A 19920-nucleotide genomic window follows, 5' to 3' on the forward strand; every position below is an offset into this window, starting at 1 on the left:
TATACTTTACAAATAGATTTTTGATAAATGCATCTTACGCTATTAACTTGTTTATTAATAAGTAATATTACGTATACCTCATGTTGTCATGTATTGTGACCTGAGAGAAATAAAATAAATTGAAATTGAATATTATACTTTGCTTAATACAATCATCGTACTGTATTTTACAAACAACTTTCTATTCATAGTATTGTCTATTTATGATTATAGCAGTTACAGAAAAAAAAAAAAAACATGTTTTTTATCCTAGCATTAAGGACTTTCAATATCAGTGTTAAAAAACATTCAGACTGTGCGCAGAGCAACCAAAATAAATAAGTTATCAGCACAAACATGTTCATCAAAAACACGGAAATTGTATGAGTACAACTTGTCACGTGTATTGATACATGATTATAAATGAGTCAAAAAATAGGCTTAGCAGACGGGGTGAGATAATTTTATTTCTATTCATTGTAATTGTAATTGCTCAATTAAATATAAACGCGGGGGTTTGTACGAGTACGTCATAAGAAGCTACTTTCCATGTGTTTCAATACTTGATTAAATATTAGTAAAACAGTGGTGAGATTTTATTTCAGTGCATAACAGAACAAAATTTCACACAAGTGTTGAAGTATTATTATAGGCTATATGCGTCTCTGTTCAGATGAAAACGAAAAACTTATTCACGTGTTTATTATTATTATTTGCATGTCTAGGAAGAGTGACCTCCCTTTCTGTTGTTTACAAACAAGGTTTGTAATTCGCGGTTGAAGTAGATGCTGTGAAATTAAGACACCATGAATTCAAAACTCTTAAAAAAACGCAAACATTTGGCACCGTGAATATAACCAGTAGGGGGTGGAGACATATTGTTTTTGCCCTGTCCGTCCTTCCGTCCGTCCGTCCGTCATACTTAGTTTCCGATGAATAACTGGAGAACCATTTGACCTAGAACCTTCAAACTTCATACAATGGCAGGGCTTATGGAGTAGACGACCCCTATTGTTTTTGGGGTCACTCCATCAAAGGTCAAGGTCACAGGGGCCTGAACATGGAAAACCATTTCCGATCAATAACTTGAGAACCACTTGACCCAGAATGTTGAATCCCTCATAGGATGATTGGACATGCACAGTAGATGACCCCTATTGATTTTGGGGTCACTTTATTAAAGGTCAAGGTCACAGGGGCCTGAACATGGAAAACCATTTCTGGTCAGTAACTTGGGAACCACTTGACCCAGAATGTTGAAACTTCATAGGATGATTTTCATATAGAGTAGATGATCTCTATTGATTTTGGGGTCACCCTGTTAAAGGTCAAGGTCACAGGGGCCTGAACATAGAAAACTATTGCCAATCAATAACTTGAGAACTACTTGACCCAGAATGTTGAAACTTAATATAATGATTGGACATGCAGAGTAGATGACCCATACGGATTTTGGGGTCACTCGATCAAAGGTTAAGGTCACAGGGGCCTGAACATGGAAAACCGTTTCCAATTAATAACTTGAGAACCACTAGGCCCCAAATGTTGAAACTTAGTGGGATGATTGGACATGCCAAGTAGATGATCCCTATTGCAGCCAACCATCTGTGTCTCTTTGACTTCTGCTCCTGTCCCCTGTCCCCTATTGACTTCTTGCCTATACGACTGTGCATTGGGGGAGACAAGCACTTTTCTACAAAAGCATCTTCTAGTTCATGACTCTTTTTTCAATTGCTTATTCATGCCCTTTCAAATATTTCTGTTACACATCAATTTTTAAATCACTTTTGTCCATTGTTATTGAAACTTCCGTAAGTTATGCCAGGCTTTTTTGAAGTTACCAGTTTAAAATAATGATTTATTGTTTGTGTTTTTGCAGGTAGGGGAGTTGTTACAGGATATAAGACGTCTAAATGTTGCTGTTACAAGAGCTAAGAAGAAACTGATTCTTATAGGAAATACAGAAACTCTCAGTCAATACAGCCATCTGAAACAGCTGCTGGAGCTTCTTGATACCAGCAACATAAATGTACTTGACAAGTCACAAGTTTGATTGTGACAAACGAATGTACGACAAAATCCCCCCCTCCCTCGCCTCCCCCAGACACGACAAAATCACCTCTGTTCAATTTTACCAAGGCAAACAAAATCACCCACTTTGATTTTGTTGAATAACTATAAAAATGATGTTACCAGTGATTAAAACATTACAAATTATCAATTTTTATTCGGAATGAAGTGAAAATTTTGATTTACTCGTAATAGAAAAAAATCAACAAGGGGAGTGGGATTTTGTCAGTATTCTGTGAAAAACAAAAACAGTGCACCTCAGGAAACGACGGCTATTAGCCAATTCCTAAATTTTTTAGTATATTTTAATATTTTGAATATTTTTCCAGTATACATTGTTGGTTAGTGAAAAAGGGCATTAATTAATTTTATATTTAGTTGCTTCCTATGTTAGGCCATTATGAATAAATTGCTACATTACTTTGCAAATTTTACTTTAAATGTCACACTGACTGTCAGTAGAAAAATTGTTTCTGCCCAATATTTTCAGAACACCTTGAAGTACAGCATCAAACTTGGTTAGCGCATTGCTAGCGGGAAGTTAGTGCAATTTAGTTCCACTCAGTAATTTCTGAATGCTTTTGACTTTAATGCTCAAACTTGGTAAGCACTTCACTTCAGATGTATTTTGCTTTGTACAGTTCTGAACTAAATATACCAGTAAATTGTGCTTAACCTTTATCATGCTAAATTTCTAAAATAGACTAGTCTATTATTCAATTTGGGCAGTACCATTTATTATTCGAAGGGGTGTTCACTGAAAATTATACAGGCTGATCTTGGTCGGCACTGGTCATGAAAGCAGAATCACTTGCTACCAGCAGACAATGTTAAAGGCAATGCTTGAAAAGTCAAAATGTGGACTTAATTCACAGTTTAAAAAGTTTAACCCTTACCATGCTGGACACCATTGGTTTTGCCTTTGCGACCAGTGTAGATCATGATCTGCACTGTTCGCTATTCAGCCAGTATCTTTTTGGTAAGCACCCCTTTTAACAGTTAACCAGGTACTGTCCAAATTGGAAGATGGACAAGTTCATTATAGAAATTTAGCATGGTAAGGGTCAAGTTGGAAATGCTAATGGTGGTCTGAAGTACCAGATGGTTTCTGTTCACAGGGTGGCTGGCAATTATTTTGCATGTTTATGTAAATACTGATAATTTTGATCAGCCTTTGGAAGATAATTATGGTTGTCTATATAAAATTCTGTTTACTAGTATTTTCCTATCCTTTATACCAGAATATATATTATTATGAAATTCAGGGAAAAGAATGTTCTTGGGGATATGATTCCGCGGTATTTGCTCTTCGATTTCAAAAACTTATAAGACTGCATGTTTTGTATAATCTATTATTATCTAGTCATCTGTAATGGCATATTGGTTTTGAAGAAAGGTAATGAAGACACATTGACTAAGTTGTAATTAAGTTACTACCAATTAATTGTGGTACGTCAAAGTGTCGATTGTTTATTTTCGGATCTATTTTGACTTGTTTAATTGTCAAGTAGACATATGAAGATGTATTTTAAAGGTGATATGTTACTTTTGGTCAAGGTTTTGTTTCTTGCATAAAGTTGACTGATGTCTAGTTAATATTATTTATAGGCAGTGGCTACCTGGGGAAGGTGTCTCAGGTTATCAGTTCTTGAAAACAAAAATGCCCAAAACTTACAGATTAAGTCTCACTCCTAACTTGAAACAGATTTGATGAATAACATATTTGAAACAGTTTGGGTGGTCTGGAGATGCAAGATTTTTATGCTCCCAGAAGGGGGAAGCATATAGTCGCCACCTTGTCCATCCGTTCATCTGTCTGTCTGTCCGTCCATCACACTTCTTGTCCGGAGCATAACTCAAAAAGTATTGAAGATTCTCACAATGGTAGAGCTCATTGAGAGGAAGTGCAGCGATAAGGAACCATAACTCTAGGTGGTCCCATTTTTTAATTATCTCCCTTTTTGTAAAAAGCTTGTCCGGAGCCTTGGTCCAATTGACTTGATACTTTACATATTGATAGAGGTCACTGAGAGAAAGTGCAGTGTCAAAGAACCATAACTCTAGCTGATCCAGTTTTTAGCCCACCATCATCAGAAGTCCGTCCGTCATTCCGTCAGTCCGTCCGTCCGTTAACAATTTCTCATTAACGCATCTCCTCAGAAACTACTGGGGGGATTTTGACCAAACTTTGTCAGATGTGTTGGTACCCTAGTTGTGTCCCCCTGAAAATCAGACTGGCTCAACAATTTATGAGTTATGGCCCTTTGTTTATTTCTATATTTTACATAGAATTATATAGGGAAAAACTTTGAAAACCTTCTTGTCCAAAACCACAGAGCCTAGGGCTTTGATATTTGGTTTGAAGCATCATCTAGTGGTCTTCTACCAAGGTGATTCAAATTATTCTCTGGGGTCAAATATGGCCCCACCCTGGGTGTCACATGGTTTATATAGATTTACATAGGGAAAAACTTTGAATAACCTCTTGTCCAAAACCACAGGGCCTAGGGCTTTGATATTTTGTATGTGACATCATCTAGTAGTCTTCTACTAAGATTATTCAAATTATACCCCTAGGGTCAAATATGGCCCCACCCTGGGGGTCATATGGTTTACAAAGACTTACATAAGGAAAAACTTTGAAAATCTTCTTGTCCAAACCACAAAGCCTAAGGCTTTGATACTTGTAATGTACCATCATCTAGTGGTTCTCTACCAAGTTTGTTCAAATTATCCCCCAAGGGTCAAAAATGGCCCCGCCTCGGGGGTCACATGGTTCATATAGACTTATATTGGGAAAAGCTTTTAAAATGTTCTTGTCAATAACTACAACATTCAAATTTGGACCACATGTATATTTTTGGGTGGCAAGATGAACCTTGACATGAGTTGACCTTGATTTTGACCTAGTGACCTACTTTCACATTTCTGTAGCTACAGCCTTCAAATTTGGACCACATGTATATTTTTGAGTGGCAAGATGAACCTTGACATGAGTTGACCTTGATTTTGACCTAGTGATCTACTTTCACATTTCTGTAGCTACAGCCTTCAAATTCGGACCACATGCATAGTTTTGTGCGCTGGAAAAAACTTAGAACTTGATTTTGACCTAGTGACCTACTTTCACATTTTTGAAGGTACAGGTGTCAAATTTGGACCATATGCATAGTTCCTTGTTTCAAAATGAAATTTGACATTGATTTTGACCTAGTGACCTACTTTCACATTTCTCAAGCTACAGCCTTCAAATTTGGACCACATGCATAGGTTTGTGTACCGAAAAAAACTTTGACCTTCATGTTGACCTAGTGACCTACTTTCACATTTTTGAAGGTACAGGCTTCAGATTTGGACCACATGCATAGTTTTGTATTCCGAAATAAAATTTGACCTTGATTTTGATCTAGTGACCTACTTTTACATTTCTCAAGCTAAAGCCTTCAGATTTGGACCACTTGCATAGTTTTGTGTACCGAAATGAACTTTCACCTTTACATTGACCTAGTGACCTACTTTCACAATTTTTAGGTACAGGCTTCAAATTTGGACCACATGCATAGTTTTGTATTCCAAAATAAAATTTGACCTTGATTTTGACCTAGTGACCTACTTTTACATTTCTCAAGCTATACCCTTCAAATTTGGACCACATGCGTAATTTTGTGTAACGAAATGAACTTTGAACTTTACATTGACCTAGTCACCTACTTCCACATTTTTGAAGATACAGGCTTCAAATTTGGACCACATGCATAGTTTTGTATTCCGAAATAAAATTTGACCTTGATTTTGACCTAGTGACCTACTGTTACATTTCTCAAGCTACAGCCTTCAGATTTGGACCACTTGCATAGTTTTGTGTACCGAAATGAACTTTCACCTTTACATTGACCTAGTGACCTACTTTCACAATTTTAAGGTACAGGCTTCATATTTGGACCACATGCATAGTTTTGTATTCCAAAATAAAATTTGACCTTGAGTTTGACCTAGTGACCTACTTTTACATTTCTCAAGCTATACCCTTCAAATTTGGACCACATGCATAATTTTGTGTAACGAAATGAACTTTGACCTTTACATTGACCTAGTCACCTACTTTCACATTTTTGAAGATACAGGCTTCAAATTTGGACCACATGCATAGTTTTGTATTCCTAAATAAAATTTGACCTTGATTTTGACCTAGTGACCTACTGTTACATTTCTCAAGCTATACCCATTTCTCAAGAACGCTTAGGCCTAGGGTCATGAAAGTTGATAGAGAGGTTGGTGACCCCTATTGATTTTGAGGTCAGTATGTCAAAGGTCAAGGTCACAGTGACCAGGAACAGTAAAATGGTTTCCAGGCAATAACTCAAGAACGGTTAGGCCTAGTGTCAGGAAAATTGATAGTGAGGTTGGTCATGACCAGCAGATGACCCCTATTGATTTTGAGGTTATTAAGTCAAAGGTCAATGTCAAATTGGCCGGGAACAGTTTAACGGTTTCTGATCTTCTTGTCCAAAACCACAGGACCTAGGGCTTTGATATTTGGTATGTAGCAAAATCTAGTGGTCCTCTACCAAGATTGTTCAGATTATTTCCCTGGGGTCAGATATGGCCCCACCCCGGGGGTCACATGGTTTATATAGACTTATATAGGAAAAAGCTTTGAAAAACCTCTTGTCCAAAACCACAGGCCCTAGGGCTTTGATATTTTGTATATGACATCATCTAGTGGTCCTCTGCTAAGATTGTTCAAATTATTCCCCTAGGGTCAAATATGGCTCCTCTGAGGGTCACATGGTTTACATAGACTTATATAGGGAAAAACTTTGAAAATCTTCTTGTCCAAACCACAAAGACTAGGATTTTGATATTTGTAACGTAGCATCATCTGGTGATTCTCTACCAAGTTTGTTCAAATTATCCCTCTAGGGTCAAATATGGCCCCGCCCCAGGGGTCACATGGCTCATATAGACTTATATAGGGAAAAACTTAGAATCTTCATGTCCGTAACCTGTATCATTCAAATTTGGACCACATGTATATTTTTGAGTGGCAAGATGAACCTTGACATGAGTTGACCTTGATCTTGACCTAGTGACCTACTTTCACATTTCTGTAGCTACAGCCTTCAGATTTGGACCACTTGTATTGGTTTGTGTACCGAAACAAACTTTGACCTTGTTATTGACCTAGTGACCTACTTTCACATTTTTGAAGGTACAGGCTTCAAATTTGGCCCACATGCATATAGTTTTGTGTTCTGAAATAAAATTTGACCTTGATTTTGACCTAGTGACGTACTTTCACATTTCTCAAGCTATCAAATTTGAACCACTTGCATAGTTTTATGTACCGAAATGAACTTTGACCTTGAAATTGATCTAGAGACTTACTTTCACATTTCTGAAGCCACAGCTTTAAAATGTGGACAACACGCACAGTGTTTTGTACCCAATGAAATTTGATCTTGATTTTCACCTTGAGCTAGTCTTGAAATTTGAAACGTTCAAAAATGGCTCAGTGGTGGGCACCAAGATCACTCTGTGATCTCTTGTTAGGTTAATAGGTTAAATAGCGAGTAAGATATGGAACAAAAAATAGCAAAGATGTTCCCCTTTGTGAAGAAAGCACCAAAGTTTGCATGAAATTACTTTAAGGTATCCCAAATCCTACAAGAGGAGGAGACACGCTATATCTGCCCTGGAACCTCCTTTTCAATCGGTTTAAAAAAGGGATGTAAAAATGTCTTGAAAATAATTATATTTTTTCCTTTAAATTGAAATTTATCTATAAAGTAATGTTTCATATGATCTAAACATAGATAACATTTCACTAGCATAGCCAAACAACCATTTGATATTGACAATATACAAAGTTTACTACAAAATACTCTTCTTTCTCAAGATACATACTAAAAAGGGAGGTAATCAGATTTTACTGTATGTTTAATTTCAAAACTGCGTGTGAAAAGATGTTTCTTATGAAGAAAGAATGAAAGTTGTATTATAAAGTGCTATAAAGTATGCTGGATCAGAAATGAACTACATATATGATTTTTTGGCTTGAATAGACCAAAACATGAGGCCCCCAAAGGGGAACTACCATTTATTTATTTCAATTAAATATATCTACAACAATTTTAAAAATGTTAATTCATTACTTTAACCAATTATAACCCTTGACACAAAATTTATTCAAATACATTTTATACACACTCAATACACATGACTCAGGAAAAAATAATATGAGGTCCTTAAAGGGGAAACTGTTAAAAATCACATTTTAAGGGCAAATTAATTTATTTCAATTGTTAAAATATTATATTTCTGAACGTACCATAAGTAAAAAAAAAACAGAATTCATGGATCAAATGTATAAAATATCAAAAAAAGTAAAAAACATTCACTTGTTTAGGTCCATGAGTTAACCTATATATCTGTATTTTATTGGGGCAATAGATATCTAAGAATTGTAACAGGTTTCCCAGGACTTCTCTTGTACATGTGTTTGACAAATTTATATTTCTTATACATGAATGTGTTATTGCACTGGCATTTAAATGGTTCTAAAATAAAAGAAACTGATATTTACACCCATTCAATAGATATCTAAGAATTGTAACAGGTTTCCCAGTACTTCTCTAATACATTTGTTTGACAAGTTAATATTTCTTATACATGAATGTGTTATTGCACTGGCATTTAATTCGTTCTATGAAGTGTACATAGTAATGAAAGTCAAGTGTCATTACTAGTCAATCCAGATTCAACAGAATTAAGCAATGCAAGGGTCACAGTTAAGGTATACAGACACTAAATAGAAAACTGGCGCGGAAAAAAAGCATGGTAGTTACAAAATAGCGCATTGACAACAAACAACAAAGAGTCTCCTACTTTGCTCTGTAGAGATTTTTTCCTTCCTTTTTAGCTCACCTGTCACATAGTGACAGGGTGAGCTTTTGTGATCGCCCTTCGTCCGTCCATCTGTCCGTCGTCCGTCCACAATTTTTTGTCTGCACGATAGAGGTTTCATTTATGATTTTATTTTAACCAAACTTGCACACAACTTGTATCACCATAAGATCTCGGTTCCTTTCTTGAACTGGCCAGATCCCATTATGGGTTCAAGAGTTATGGCCCCTGAAAGGGCCAAAATTAGCTATTTTGACCTTGTCTGCACAATAGCAGCTTCATTTATGATTTGATTTTAACCAAACTGGCACACAACTTGTATCACCATAAGATCTCAGGTCCTTTCTTGAACTGGCCAGATTCCATTATGGGTTCCAGAGTTATGGCCCCTGAAAGGGCCAAAATTAGCTATTTTGACCTTGTCTGCACAGTAGCAGCTTTATTTATGATTTGATTTTTACCAAACTGGCACACAACTTGTATCACCATAAGATCTTGGTTCCTTTCTTGAACTGTCCAGATTCCATTATGGGTTCCAGAGTTAAGGCCCCTGAAAGGGCCAAAATTAGCTATTTTGACCTTGTCTGCACAATAGCAGCTTCATTTATGATTTGATTTTAACCAAACTGGCATACAACTTGTATCATCATAAGATCTTGGTTCCTTTCTTGAACTGGCCAGATTCCGTTATGGGTTCCAGAGTTACGGCCCCTGAAAGGGCCAAAATTAGCTATTTTGACCATGTCTGCACAGTAGCAGCTTTATTTATGATTTGATTTTTACCAAACTGGTTCACAACTTGTATCACCATAAGATCTCAATTCCTTTCTTGAACTGGCCAGATCCCATTATGGGTTCCAGAGTTAAGGCCCCTGGAAGGGCTAAAATTAGCTATTTTGACCTTGTCTGCACAATAGCAGCTTCATTTATGATTCGATTTTAACCAAACTTGCACACAACTTGTATCGCCACAAGATCTTGGTTCCTTTCTTGAACTGGCCAGATTCCGTTATGGGTTCCAGAGTTATGGCCCGTTAAAGGTCCAAAATTGGCTATTTTGGCTTTTGCAGCCATATAGAGACTTCATTTATGGTTTTATTTGATACAAACTTCCAAAATAACTTCAGCAACAATAATTCTTGGATTCCATGACAAATCAGATCCAAGCGTAGGTTCAGAGTTATTTTATATCTGATTACCTCCCCTGATTGTAATCAAAATGGATTTATATCAGTAAGTACTTATTTGGAATTTCATTGAGCCAATCAGGGTAGATAACTATGGACTGATTTTATGTCAAATTACCTCCCTTTATTTCAAATTAAAATGGGTATATCTCTGTAACTAATGAAGATACTGATCTGAAATTTCATTTATGTCAACAGATTTATTTGACAGATCCTTCTTTTCTTCACTTACCATAATTTTTTTTTTAATTACTTCCCTTTTGGTTAAATTTCTTCCCTTTGTTGTTACTGCTTTGGACTTAGATATTTTTTCTGAGGACCTTCTTGTCCTCAAGTGCAATGATAACAGGTGAGCGATATAGGGCCATCATGGCCCTCTTGTTTACATTTTGTTTGCTGAAATCACATAACAGATCTATCCTTGACATATAGGAAGCATTTTCGCAATAATATGATAGCATGACAGATTTTTAGCTCGACTATTCGAAGAATAGTCTATTCTACTCACCCTGGCGTCGGCGTCGGCGTCGGCGTCACACCTTGGTTAAGTTTTTGCATGCAAGTACATACAGCTATCATTTAAAGGCATATAGCTTTGAAACTTATTTATTCTTTTTCTAGGACAATTACCAACCTCACTGGGTCAAGTTCCATAACTCTAACATGTATTTTGAGCAAATTATGCCCCCTTTTGGACTTAGAAAATTTTGGTTAAAGTTTTACATGCAAGTTACTATCTCCAAAACTAATGCAGATATTGAATTGAAACTTCACATGTGTCTTTGGGGTTATAAAACTATTTGATAGCACCAAGTCCCATAACTCTGACCTTCATTTTGGCCAAATTATGCCCCCTTTTGGACTTAGAAAATTCTGGTTAAAGTTTTGCGTGCAAGTACATACAGCTATTACTAAAAGGCATATAGATTTGAAACTTATTTTTTCTTTTTCTAGATCAATTACCTACCTCACTGGGTCAAGTCCCATAACTCTGACATGTATTTTGAGCAAATTATGCCCCCTTTTGGACTTAGAAAATCCTGGTTAAAGTTTTACATGCAAGTTACTATCTCCAAAACTAATGCAGATATTGAATTGAAACTTTACATGTGTCTTCGGGGTTATAAAACTAGTTGATAGCACCAAGTCCCATAACTCTGACCTTCATTTTGGCCAAATTATGCCCCCTTTTGGACTTAGAAAATTCTGGTTAAAGTTTTGCGTGCAAGTACATACAGCTATTACTAAAAGGCATATAGATTTGAAACTTATTTTTTCTTTTTCTAGATCAATTACCTACCTCACTGGGACAAGTCCCATAACTCTGACATGTATTTTGGGCAAATTATGCCCCCTTTTGGACTTATAAAATCCTGGTTAAAGTTTTACATGCAAGTTACTATCTCCAAAACTAATATAGATATTAAATTGAAACTTCACATGTGTCTTCGGGGTTATAAAACTAGTTGATAGAATCAAGTCCCATAACTCTGACATGTATTTTGGGCAAATTATGCCCCCTTTTGGACTTAGAAAATTCTGGTTAAAGTTTTGCGTGCAAGTACATACAGCTATTACCAAAAGGCATATAGCTTTGAATCTTATTTATTCCTTTTCTAGGTCAATTACCAGCCTCACTAGGTCAAGTTCCATAACTCTTAACATGTATTTTGAACAAATTATGCCCCCTTTTGGACTTAGAAAATTCTGGTTAAAGTTTACATGCAAGTTACTATCTCCAAAACTAATGCAGATATTGAATTTAAACCTAACATGTTTCTTCGGGGTTATAAAACTAGTTGATAGCATCAAGTCCCATAACTTTGATATGTATTTTGGTCAAATTATGTCCCCTTTCGAACTTAAACTCTTTTGATATTTAACATTTTGGGTAATAATTTCCTGCTTCTGTGACAATATTTCGAATAGTCGAGCTTGGCTGTCTTACGGACAGCTCTTGTTTATGGAAATGTACCGTAGGTCATACAATTTGGGGTATCATTTTTAGCTGATATTGTAGTTGGTTTGTTTGACTGAAGTACATGACTCCCATTTGATGTTTTTTTCAGCACTGACAGTATTCTTTAAGAAAATGTAAAAATGTAAGCTACAGACATTTGAAACGGGTTCTGCTCTGTGCTGTAGCCATTTATAATTTGTCAATTTTATCTAGAATAAAGAAGGCCAGCTATTTAGTATATCCATACCTTAATGCCTCTCCACAAACATGACTTCATATATAAATATTAGAAATGTGAACATCAGGTAATTTAGATGTGTTCATGCTGTCTATTTCCTTTAGGAACTAGAACCACCATTTACTGACTAACAGCTTGATACCTTTGTTTATAACATGACCATGTTCCAAAAGTTTGAAGTCACAACATTTGGTGCACTAACTGGTACGCGACATGGTACATATTTGTTTGCCATAGATGCATAAAAACGAAACCACAAAGGGATAATGTTACGAGCAACAAACAATGATGCACACTGTTACTTTCTATAGTAAAACAGTTTGCTAGTTGTTAGCTGAAGCTTTATTTGGCCGTTTCAAACAGTTCTGGTACATGCTGACTAATTCCGTAGTAAGCCGTCTTTTTGGCATAAAAACAAGGACAAAAATCCAACAGGAAAAGACACATGAAAGAACGAAGACTTAAAGCTAACATTCTTTATAATGCATTATCTGGTTGTGATATTGTCTCAATACATTTGCAGAAATATCAAAATGAAGCCAGAGAATATATTTTTAAGCAATCAGACGTATTGAAAGCACCCTGGCCTTGAGAGATGTTCACGTATGTACAGATGTAGCAAATATCATTGTATCAAGCAGGTTGTAGACAGGCATTTATAGCATACATTGACATTGCTAATCCTCTCAACTAGAAATGGTCAAGAGAACTGGTACTTTACTTTAATTATGTAATACATTTCATAATTAGCTGCTATAAGTTGAAGGAAACTCGTCAATGTAACTACAAGAATACATACAAAGGCAGATATAAATGTATCAAGCCAATCCTGTGTACTTAGACATTTTGAAGACGTGTGCTAGAGAGTGAAATGCTGGCAAACCGATTACGGTTTTAGTTAAATATTGAAAGGGTTGTTACGCCAAAAATTAAAAGTTGTTTGTTTAGGGTAACCTGATTTAAACTTTTCTAAGTTCACAAACATGCTTGGGACATTACCCTAAACAAGCAATTATCCTAGGACTTATAATTGCGCTACTGAGAGGTATTCCTAACACTGTACTGGACAAAGAGCAAATATCAGCTATGATTATAACTAGGACAGCTAGTATATTTTAAGGAGACACTAGTATAAACTAATTGATTAATATTTACCTTCAAAAATTTACATCTAACTCTATTTGGTATGACCTTCTTTATTTCTGTATCATTAGTCCTCTTCATCCCTGGAGGGACATAAGGCCTTCACAACAGCTCTCCATCTGGTACGGTCCATGGCAACCTGTTTAGCTTCTCCCCAAAACATCTGGATTTTTTGTAACTCTGAGTCTAGGGTCCTCCGCCATGTCTGCACGGGACGATCTCTTCCGGGACTTCCTTGCGGGTTCCAGTCCAGAGAATGACGGGCTGTGCATGATTGGCCTCTTCTAATGGTGTGGCCAATCCATCTCCATTTCTTCATCTGGATTTCTTCCGCAATTGGCCTTTGGTTGGTTCTTTGCCACAGCTCCTGGTTTGAGATTCGTTCTGGCCATCTGATGCGGAGGATTCTTCTCAGGCTTGTGTTGATGAAGACCTGGAGTTTCTTGTCTAGTGCTTTTGTGCGTCTCCAGGTCTCTGAACCGTATAACAGAACTGTTTTAACAGTGGTGTTAAACAGTCTGATCTTTGTCCGGAGGTGTATGGCCCTGTTGTCCCAGATTGGCTTTAAGATGATGAAAGCATACGTAGCTTTTCCTGTTCTGGACCTTATATCTTCTTCTGTGCCTTCTGTCTTACTGACTTCACTGCCGAGGTATGTGAACATCTTCTATAGGTTCCCCTTCTATGAGGATAGCTGTATCCTGGGCCGCATTGATCCGCAGGCTTTTTGTCTTATTTCTGTTCACTTCCACGCCAGTTCGTCTTCCTACAGCTTGTAAATGCTCTATCTTCTCTTGCATCTGTCTGTGGGTGTGAGACAGGAGACCGATGTCGTCTGCGAAGTCCAAGTCTTCGAGTCATTTGGTAAGTGTCCATTGGATCCCTCTTGGTTGCTCCATTGTTGTTTTCATCACCCAGTCAATCACCAGTGAGAAGATGAGAGGAGACAGTAGACATCCTTGTCGTACTCCGTTGTTGACAGCAAAGGGATCTGTAAGGTTCAGGTCATGGATGACTTGACAGGTGTTGTTGTTGTACATGCTCCGAATAATGTTGACGATCTTGTCTGGGATACCATAGTGTGCGAGTATGCTCCAGACTGCTGTCCTGTCTATCAGGTCGAAGGCCTTCTTGAAGTCAATGAAGGTGACATAAAGTGGGGATCGCCATTCTATAGACTGTTCTATGATTATTCGGAGAGTAGCTATCTGGTCTGTACAAGATCTTCCAGGTCTGAAGCCTGCTTGTTCTTCCCTCAGTTGTTAGTGATTTCTGTATCATATTTTCATCTTAAACTATTTTTATATGTAACTATTTGCTTTCTTGGGGTGTCTGCAGTAAATCACTGCTTTTTAGAAATGTTTATAGTTATAAGCTCTGTTGAGGGGTTCTGAGTGTGAGAGACCGTCTAGTGGTAAAGGCGTTGTCAGATCAATAGGAAGGTCGTTGGTTCAAACCGTAAAAAGGTTAATCTATCATACAATACCAGTGCTATTTTCAAGAAAGCGGAATTTAGACTGATTCTAAAACTTGAAATCTTAATCTAATTCAAATAAATTAGTATTGAATATAGTATAAATTAATAATAAATACAACAATACATTTAGCTCACATTCTATTTTCTTAAATTGTTTTAAAGAAAGCATTAGGGTGATCGTATGCTTTAGCTTGAAGTCATTAATTGTCTTGAAAAACATATAAATTATGTTTTGTATAATACGTTTTACATGAATTTAAATTAGATATTGAATTACAAGAAAAACACAAAATAACCCCTTCCATAGCTGCTCTTTTGAACGCTTAATAACATGCAGAGGGAAATCGAACTATCGGTACCCCATGTAAGTATAAGTACTGTAAAATCGATTATATGAATAACAGTATGTAGTACTACGTATATGTGAACTTGTTTTATAAAATATCCTTAATGAACCTCAAAATGTAAAGAATGTTTAAATAATATTTTGATATAATTAAATACTAAAATTAGTTTTATTTACCTGAGTGATATAATATTCACACTTAAAAATAAAGTCATCCTATAAATGAAATTTCTAAACAATTTTTCCCCTTTTAGGGCCTCATCTATGTCATTTGTTAGTGTCCTATATATCAAATGTGTATAAAATGTAATTAAATTAATATAATGTCAATAATAGTTACTTACTTTGGTTTTAAATTAACCTTTTGGACATTGTTTTCAAAAATATATGATTAAAATAAATAAAATACAGGTCCCTTTATGGGGCCTCATTTTAAGCTAATTGAGGGTAGGGAACTGCGTGTCTCCTTTTTTTTTTGGATTCAGCATACTTCAAAATAGTTACATACAAAGTTTGGTGCTTTCTTCACAAAAGGAAACATCTTTTTCCTATAACCTACTCACTAAAAGGTCAAGGTCAGATTGAACCAGAATGGTAGAACTTTTGTTAACAGTGAGCATACAATTTCTGTTCCTTGTGCAATTACTGAATGCATCAAGGGGTGCATTTCATGTTCGACGAGCTCTTGTTTTTTAATAGCTTTCGTGGTCCCAAATTTAAAAAAAAAAAAAAGACTTAAGTAAATGCTTAGCTAAGTCTGTTATTTCAAATGCTTGTTTTTGCCCTTTATGTATCTTCAATATTGACTTTTTCATCTATATCAAAACCGTATATGACCGTTTCATAGATCAAGACACAACAGTTTGAATTTTACAGAGAACGAAGGATAGAAATAAGAAATATACTTAAGCAAGTTAAGTTTGTTATATATCGTGCTTAAGGATGTACGAGTGTTTTTTTTTTGTTTTGTTTTTTCAGGATATCCGCCATTTTGAAAAATGTTTCCTCGAATACTGGTTTCTAACAAAAGTTTTGCCAAACATTACTGCTAAATAATTAAAATATTGATAATAATGTACCATGTAACAAAATATATTCCACTTTTTGCGAAAAAAAATTTCACCCTTATTTTTGGCTGGCATTTGCCTCAAATTTAGGTAAGATTTACAATGGGGTAGGGGTAGGTAATTTCAAATATCTATTAAAGTAGATCAGGTTTGGCTTTGATATTTTCCTGACTTATACATATAATGTTAAGCAATAAGTAAAATAAAAGTTTTTAAGATAGCACAATGTATTATCTAGAAAGTACAAATTAAAACAAAAAGAACAAAAAATATCAAAATTCACCAGTTTTAACAGTTTTTTTCTTACTAAATCTCTTAGACGCACGGTGACCCCAACTTCCTTTCTTTCCATTTCGAAGCATTTTTGTGTGTCATTAAAGTTTTTTTTTGGATCTAAATACGTTTTTCCAATGAAAATAAAGTGGGTGGGATAATTATGTCAACATGTAATAACGAAAGAGATTTATTAGTGACATTTATGCTTATATAATACTGACATCACCTTATATTCATATTAACCTGTAAGACTTGAAATCTCTATAACATTAAGTGGGATATTATATGTTTTATAAAGTACCACCATTTTTTCAATTTTACAAAAAGTCAGAAATGCGTAAACAATGGGTGGAGAAAAGCCCTATAAAATTAAAATGAAAGTGTGAAAAAATTCTTAATGTTAAAAAAAATTCGATCCTACATCCTTAAATAGAAGTATCATATTGTGTTACTGAAATAAGTACTGCAGACAAATACTACTGACCATAGTATAATTTAGCTATAAATACATTGTTATAGAAAAAATCAACATTAGATTAATAATAATTTAAGCAAAAGCATGATTTTAAAGTAACAGACTTAAATTAACTAAGTAATTACTTATAATAAGTTTTTTCATGAAATTGGGGCCTGGTCAGCAAATGCTTAAGTCATGATATCTTTTCTTATATAAATTGCCATGCATGAAAAGTTTTAAGATATATTCCATCTAGAATGGTGCTTATTAAATTGAATGTTAGTTGTTAAACAAAGAGCTCTCCTCCAGGCTGGTTTGTTATGTGCTTTTTAAAATGAGGCTAAAAATTTTGGAATTTTGAAATATTTTACTTCAGAAACAATTTGTGGGTTTTTGAAACATAAGAATTATATACAGAATCAACCACTTTGATTGAAGTACTTAAAAATTTCAAATATTGTTGAAAAATTATCCCTCACTTACCTTAATTTGATAGTAGGAGAATGCAGATAGTTAAAACTTCTATATCTGTTAAAAGGGAAGTGTTCTTCCTTTCAAGCAGTTCTTAGACAAGAGACTTTCATCATTATTGACAAGAACACTTGGTTTTGCTGTATCTGTGTGATTCCAACAGATATAAAAGTGTTGGTTCTGTACCTCGTATCTTTATTCCTATGCAGTGAGATGTGAAATCAAAACTTTTAGTCCTCTGTTAACATATTATAGTTCTGTGTTATTGTGCAGTGAAACCCAAATCAGTCAAACATTTAATTTAAAATACTTGCAAGAAAGTTTTGGAAGAACCTCAAAATGTGAGCATTTTTCATGTTTTTATGCCCCCGAAGGGAGGCATATTAGTTTTCAACTGTCCGTTCGGTCGTTCATTAGTTTGTTTGTTCATTCGTCACAACGTTAACTTTTTGCATGAAGGCACTTTACTCGCGAAACACTGCACCCAGGACCTTCAAACTTCACATGCTGATAGTACTTATTAAGTACACCACCCATACTGACTTTGGGGTCACCAGGTCAAAGGTCAAGGTCACAGAGGCCAACGTTAGCTTTTTGCGTGAAGGCACTTTACTCGCAAACCACTGCACCCAGGACCTTCAAACTTGACTTGCTGATAGTACTTATTGAATACACCACCCCTACTGACTTTGGGTCACCAGGTCAAAGGTCAAGGTCACAGGGGCCAACGTTAACTTTTTGCATGAAGGCACTTTACTCACGAACCACTGCACCCAGGACCTTCAATCTTCACATGCTGATAGTACTTATTGAGTACACCACCCTACTGACTTTGGAGTCACCAGGTCAAAGGTCAAGGTCACAGGGGCCTACGTTAACTTTTTGCATGAAGGCACTTTACCCGCAAACCACTTCACCCAGGACCTTCAAACTTCACTTGCTGATAGTACTTAATGATTACACCACCCCTACTGACTTTGGGGTCACAAGGTCAAAGGTCAAGGTCACAGGGGCCTACGTTAACTTTTTGCATGAAGGCACTTTACTCGCGAACCACTTCACCCAGGACCTTCAAACTTCACATGCTGATAGTACTTATTGAGTACACCACCCCTACTGACTTTGGGGTCACCAGGTCAAAGGTCAAGGTCACCAGGTCAAAGGTCAAGGTGCTGCAGGGCGGTCGGGGGGTGGCATTTGTCACCATTAGTGACAGCTCTTGTTATATGTTAAAATCATCTTTCACATGAACAGTATTATGGGATCATTTATGTGCTCTTTACAGTATATTTTTGTATAGATTTATATACTACTTTTTCAAATTTAAATGGAAAGGAGCAGTAAAAATAGTTTTCTTTATAATTCTACTTTTAATTTTATGTCCTGAATATATTAGATCTAAATACATATGAATTTATAGATATTGAACAGCATTTGTTTAAATTCGAGTAAAATGTTTGTAAAAATGTTTTTGTATTTAAATTTTGTCAAGAATTCATATACTATGAAAAAGTAAAGTCCTTCAGAAAAACAACAGTGTTTTGTAGTCCTGAAAACTTTCTTTGATGGCCCTTCGGCTGTACCTTTTTAGCTGGACTTTATCTTTATCTTTGTTATTACTTGATGGATTTGCTTCAAACTTAAAATAGTTATTCCTCATCATCCCCCACATCATATGGCACAAGGGTCATAACTCTTGCACCAATATTTTATGAGTTATCCCCCTTTTTACTTAGAACTTCAGGTTAAAGTTTTGGTGCACTTTCACTTGATCTCTGTTATTACAAAATGGATTTGATTCAGACTTAAAATAGTTGTTCCACATCATTACCCACATCATATGACACAAGGTCCATAACTCTTGCACCAATTTTTCATGAATTATGTCCCCTTTTTACTTAGAATTTTATGTTAATTTTGATGCATTTTTACTATATCTCTGTTATTATCCCCCGACAAAAGTCGGAGGGATATAGTTTTGGCATTGTCCTTCCGTCCGTCTTTCCGTCCGTCCGTCCGTCCGGAGCCATATCTAGGAAATGGTTGGGAATATTTATTTTAAACTTCATATACATGATCACCACAATGAGTTCTTGCGGCCCGTCAAGTTTCAGTCAGATTGCCCAAGTAACACCAGAGTTATGGCCCTTAGAAGTTTCTAGTGTTAACTATATAGGGTACTATAAATATGGCAATTTCTGCATCATAACTTTTGATATATTTGACCTAGAACTATGAAACTTAAACAGAATTTAGATCACCATAATGTGGTTGTGTACACACAATTTCATTTGGATTTATTTGTAAATTAAGAGTTATTGCCCTTTAATTGTATAAAAATCC

At 35.7% G+C, this 19920-nt stretch overlaps 1 protein-coding gene across 1 annotated transcript in view; it reads left to right on the forward strand.

Moving 5' to 3' along the window:
* The window catches only part of LOC123552778 (DNA replication ATP-dependent helicase/nuclease DNA2-like), a 124756-nt gene extending 120635 nt beyond the window's left edge, over positions 1-4121 (forward strand). The window contains exon 25 of the mRNA XM_053542100.1: positions 1859-4121. Within this exon, the coding sequence (XP_053398075.1) occupies positions 1859-2032 (174 nt within the window). The 3' untranslated portion in view covers positions 2033-4121. The remainder of the gene's footprint in view (positions 1-1858) is intronic.
* The last annotated feature ends 15799 nt before the right edge of the window (positions 4122-19920 follow it).

Source organism: Mercenaria mercenaria, chromosome 4, assembly GCF_021730395.1.
Source record: "Mercenaria mercenaria strain notata chromosome 4, MADL_Memer_1, whole genome shotgun sequence".
In the NCBI taxonomy this organism is placed as follows: Eukaryota; Metazoa; Mollusca; class Bivalvia; order Venerida; family Veneridae; genus Mercenaria; species Mercenaria mercenaria.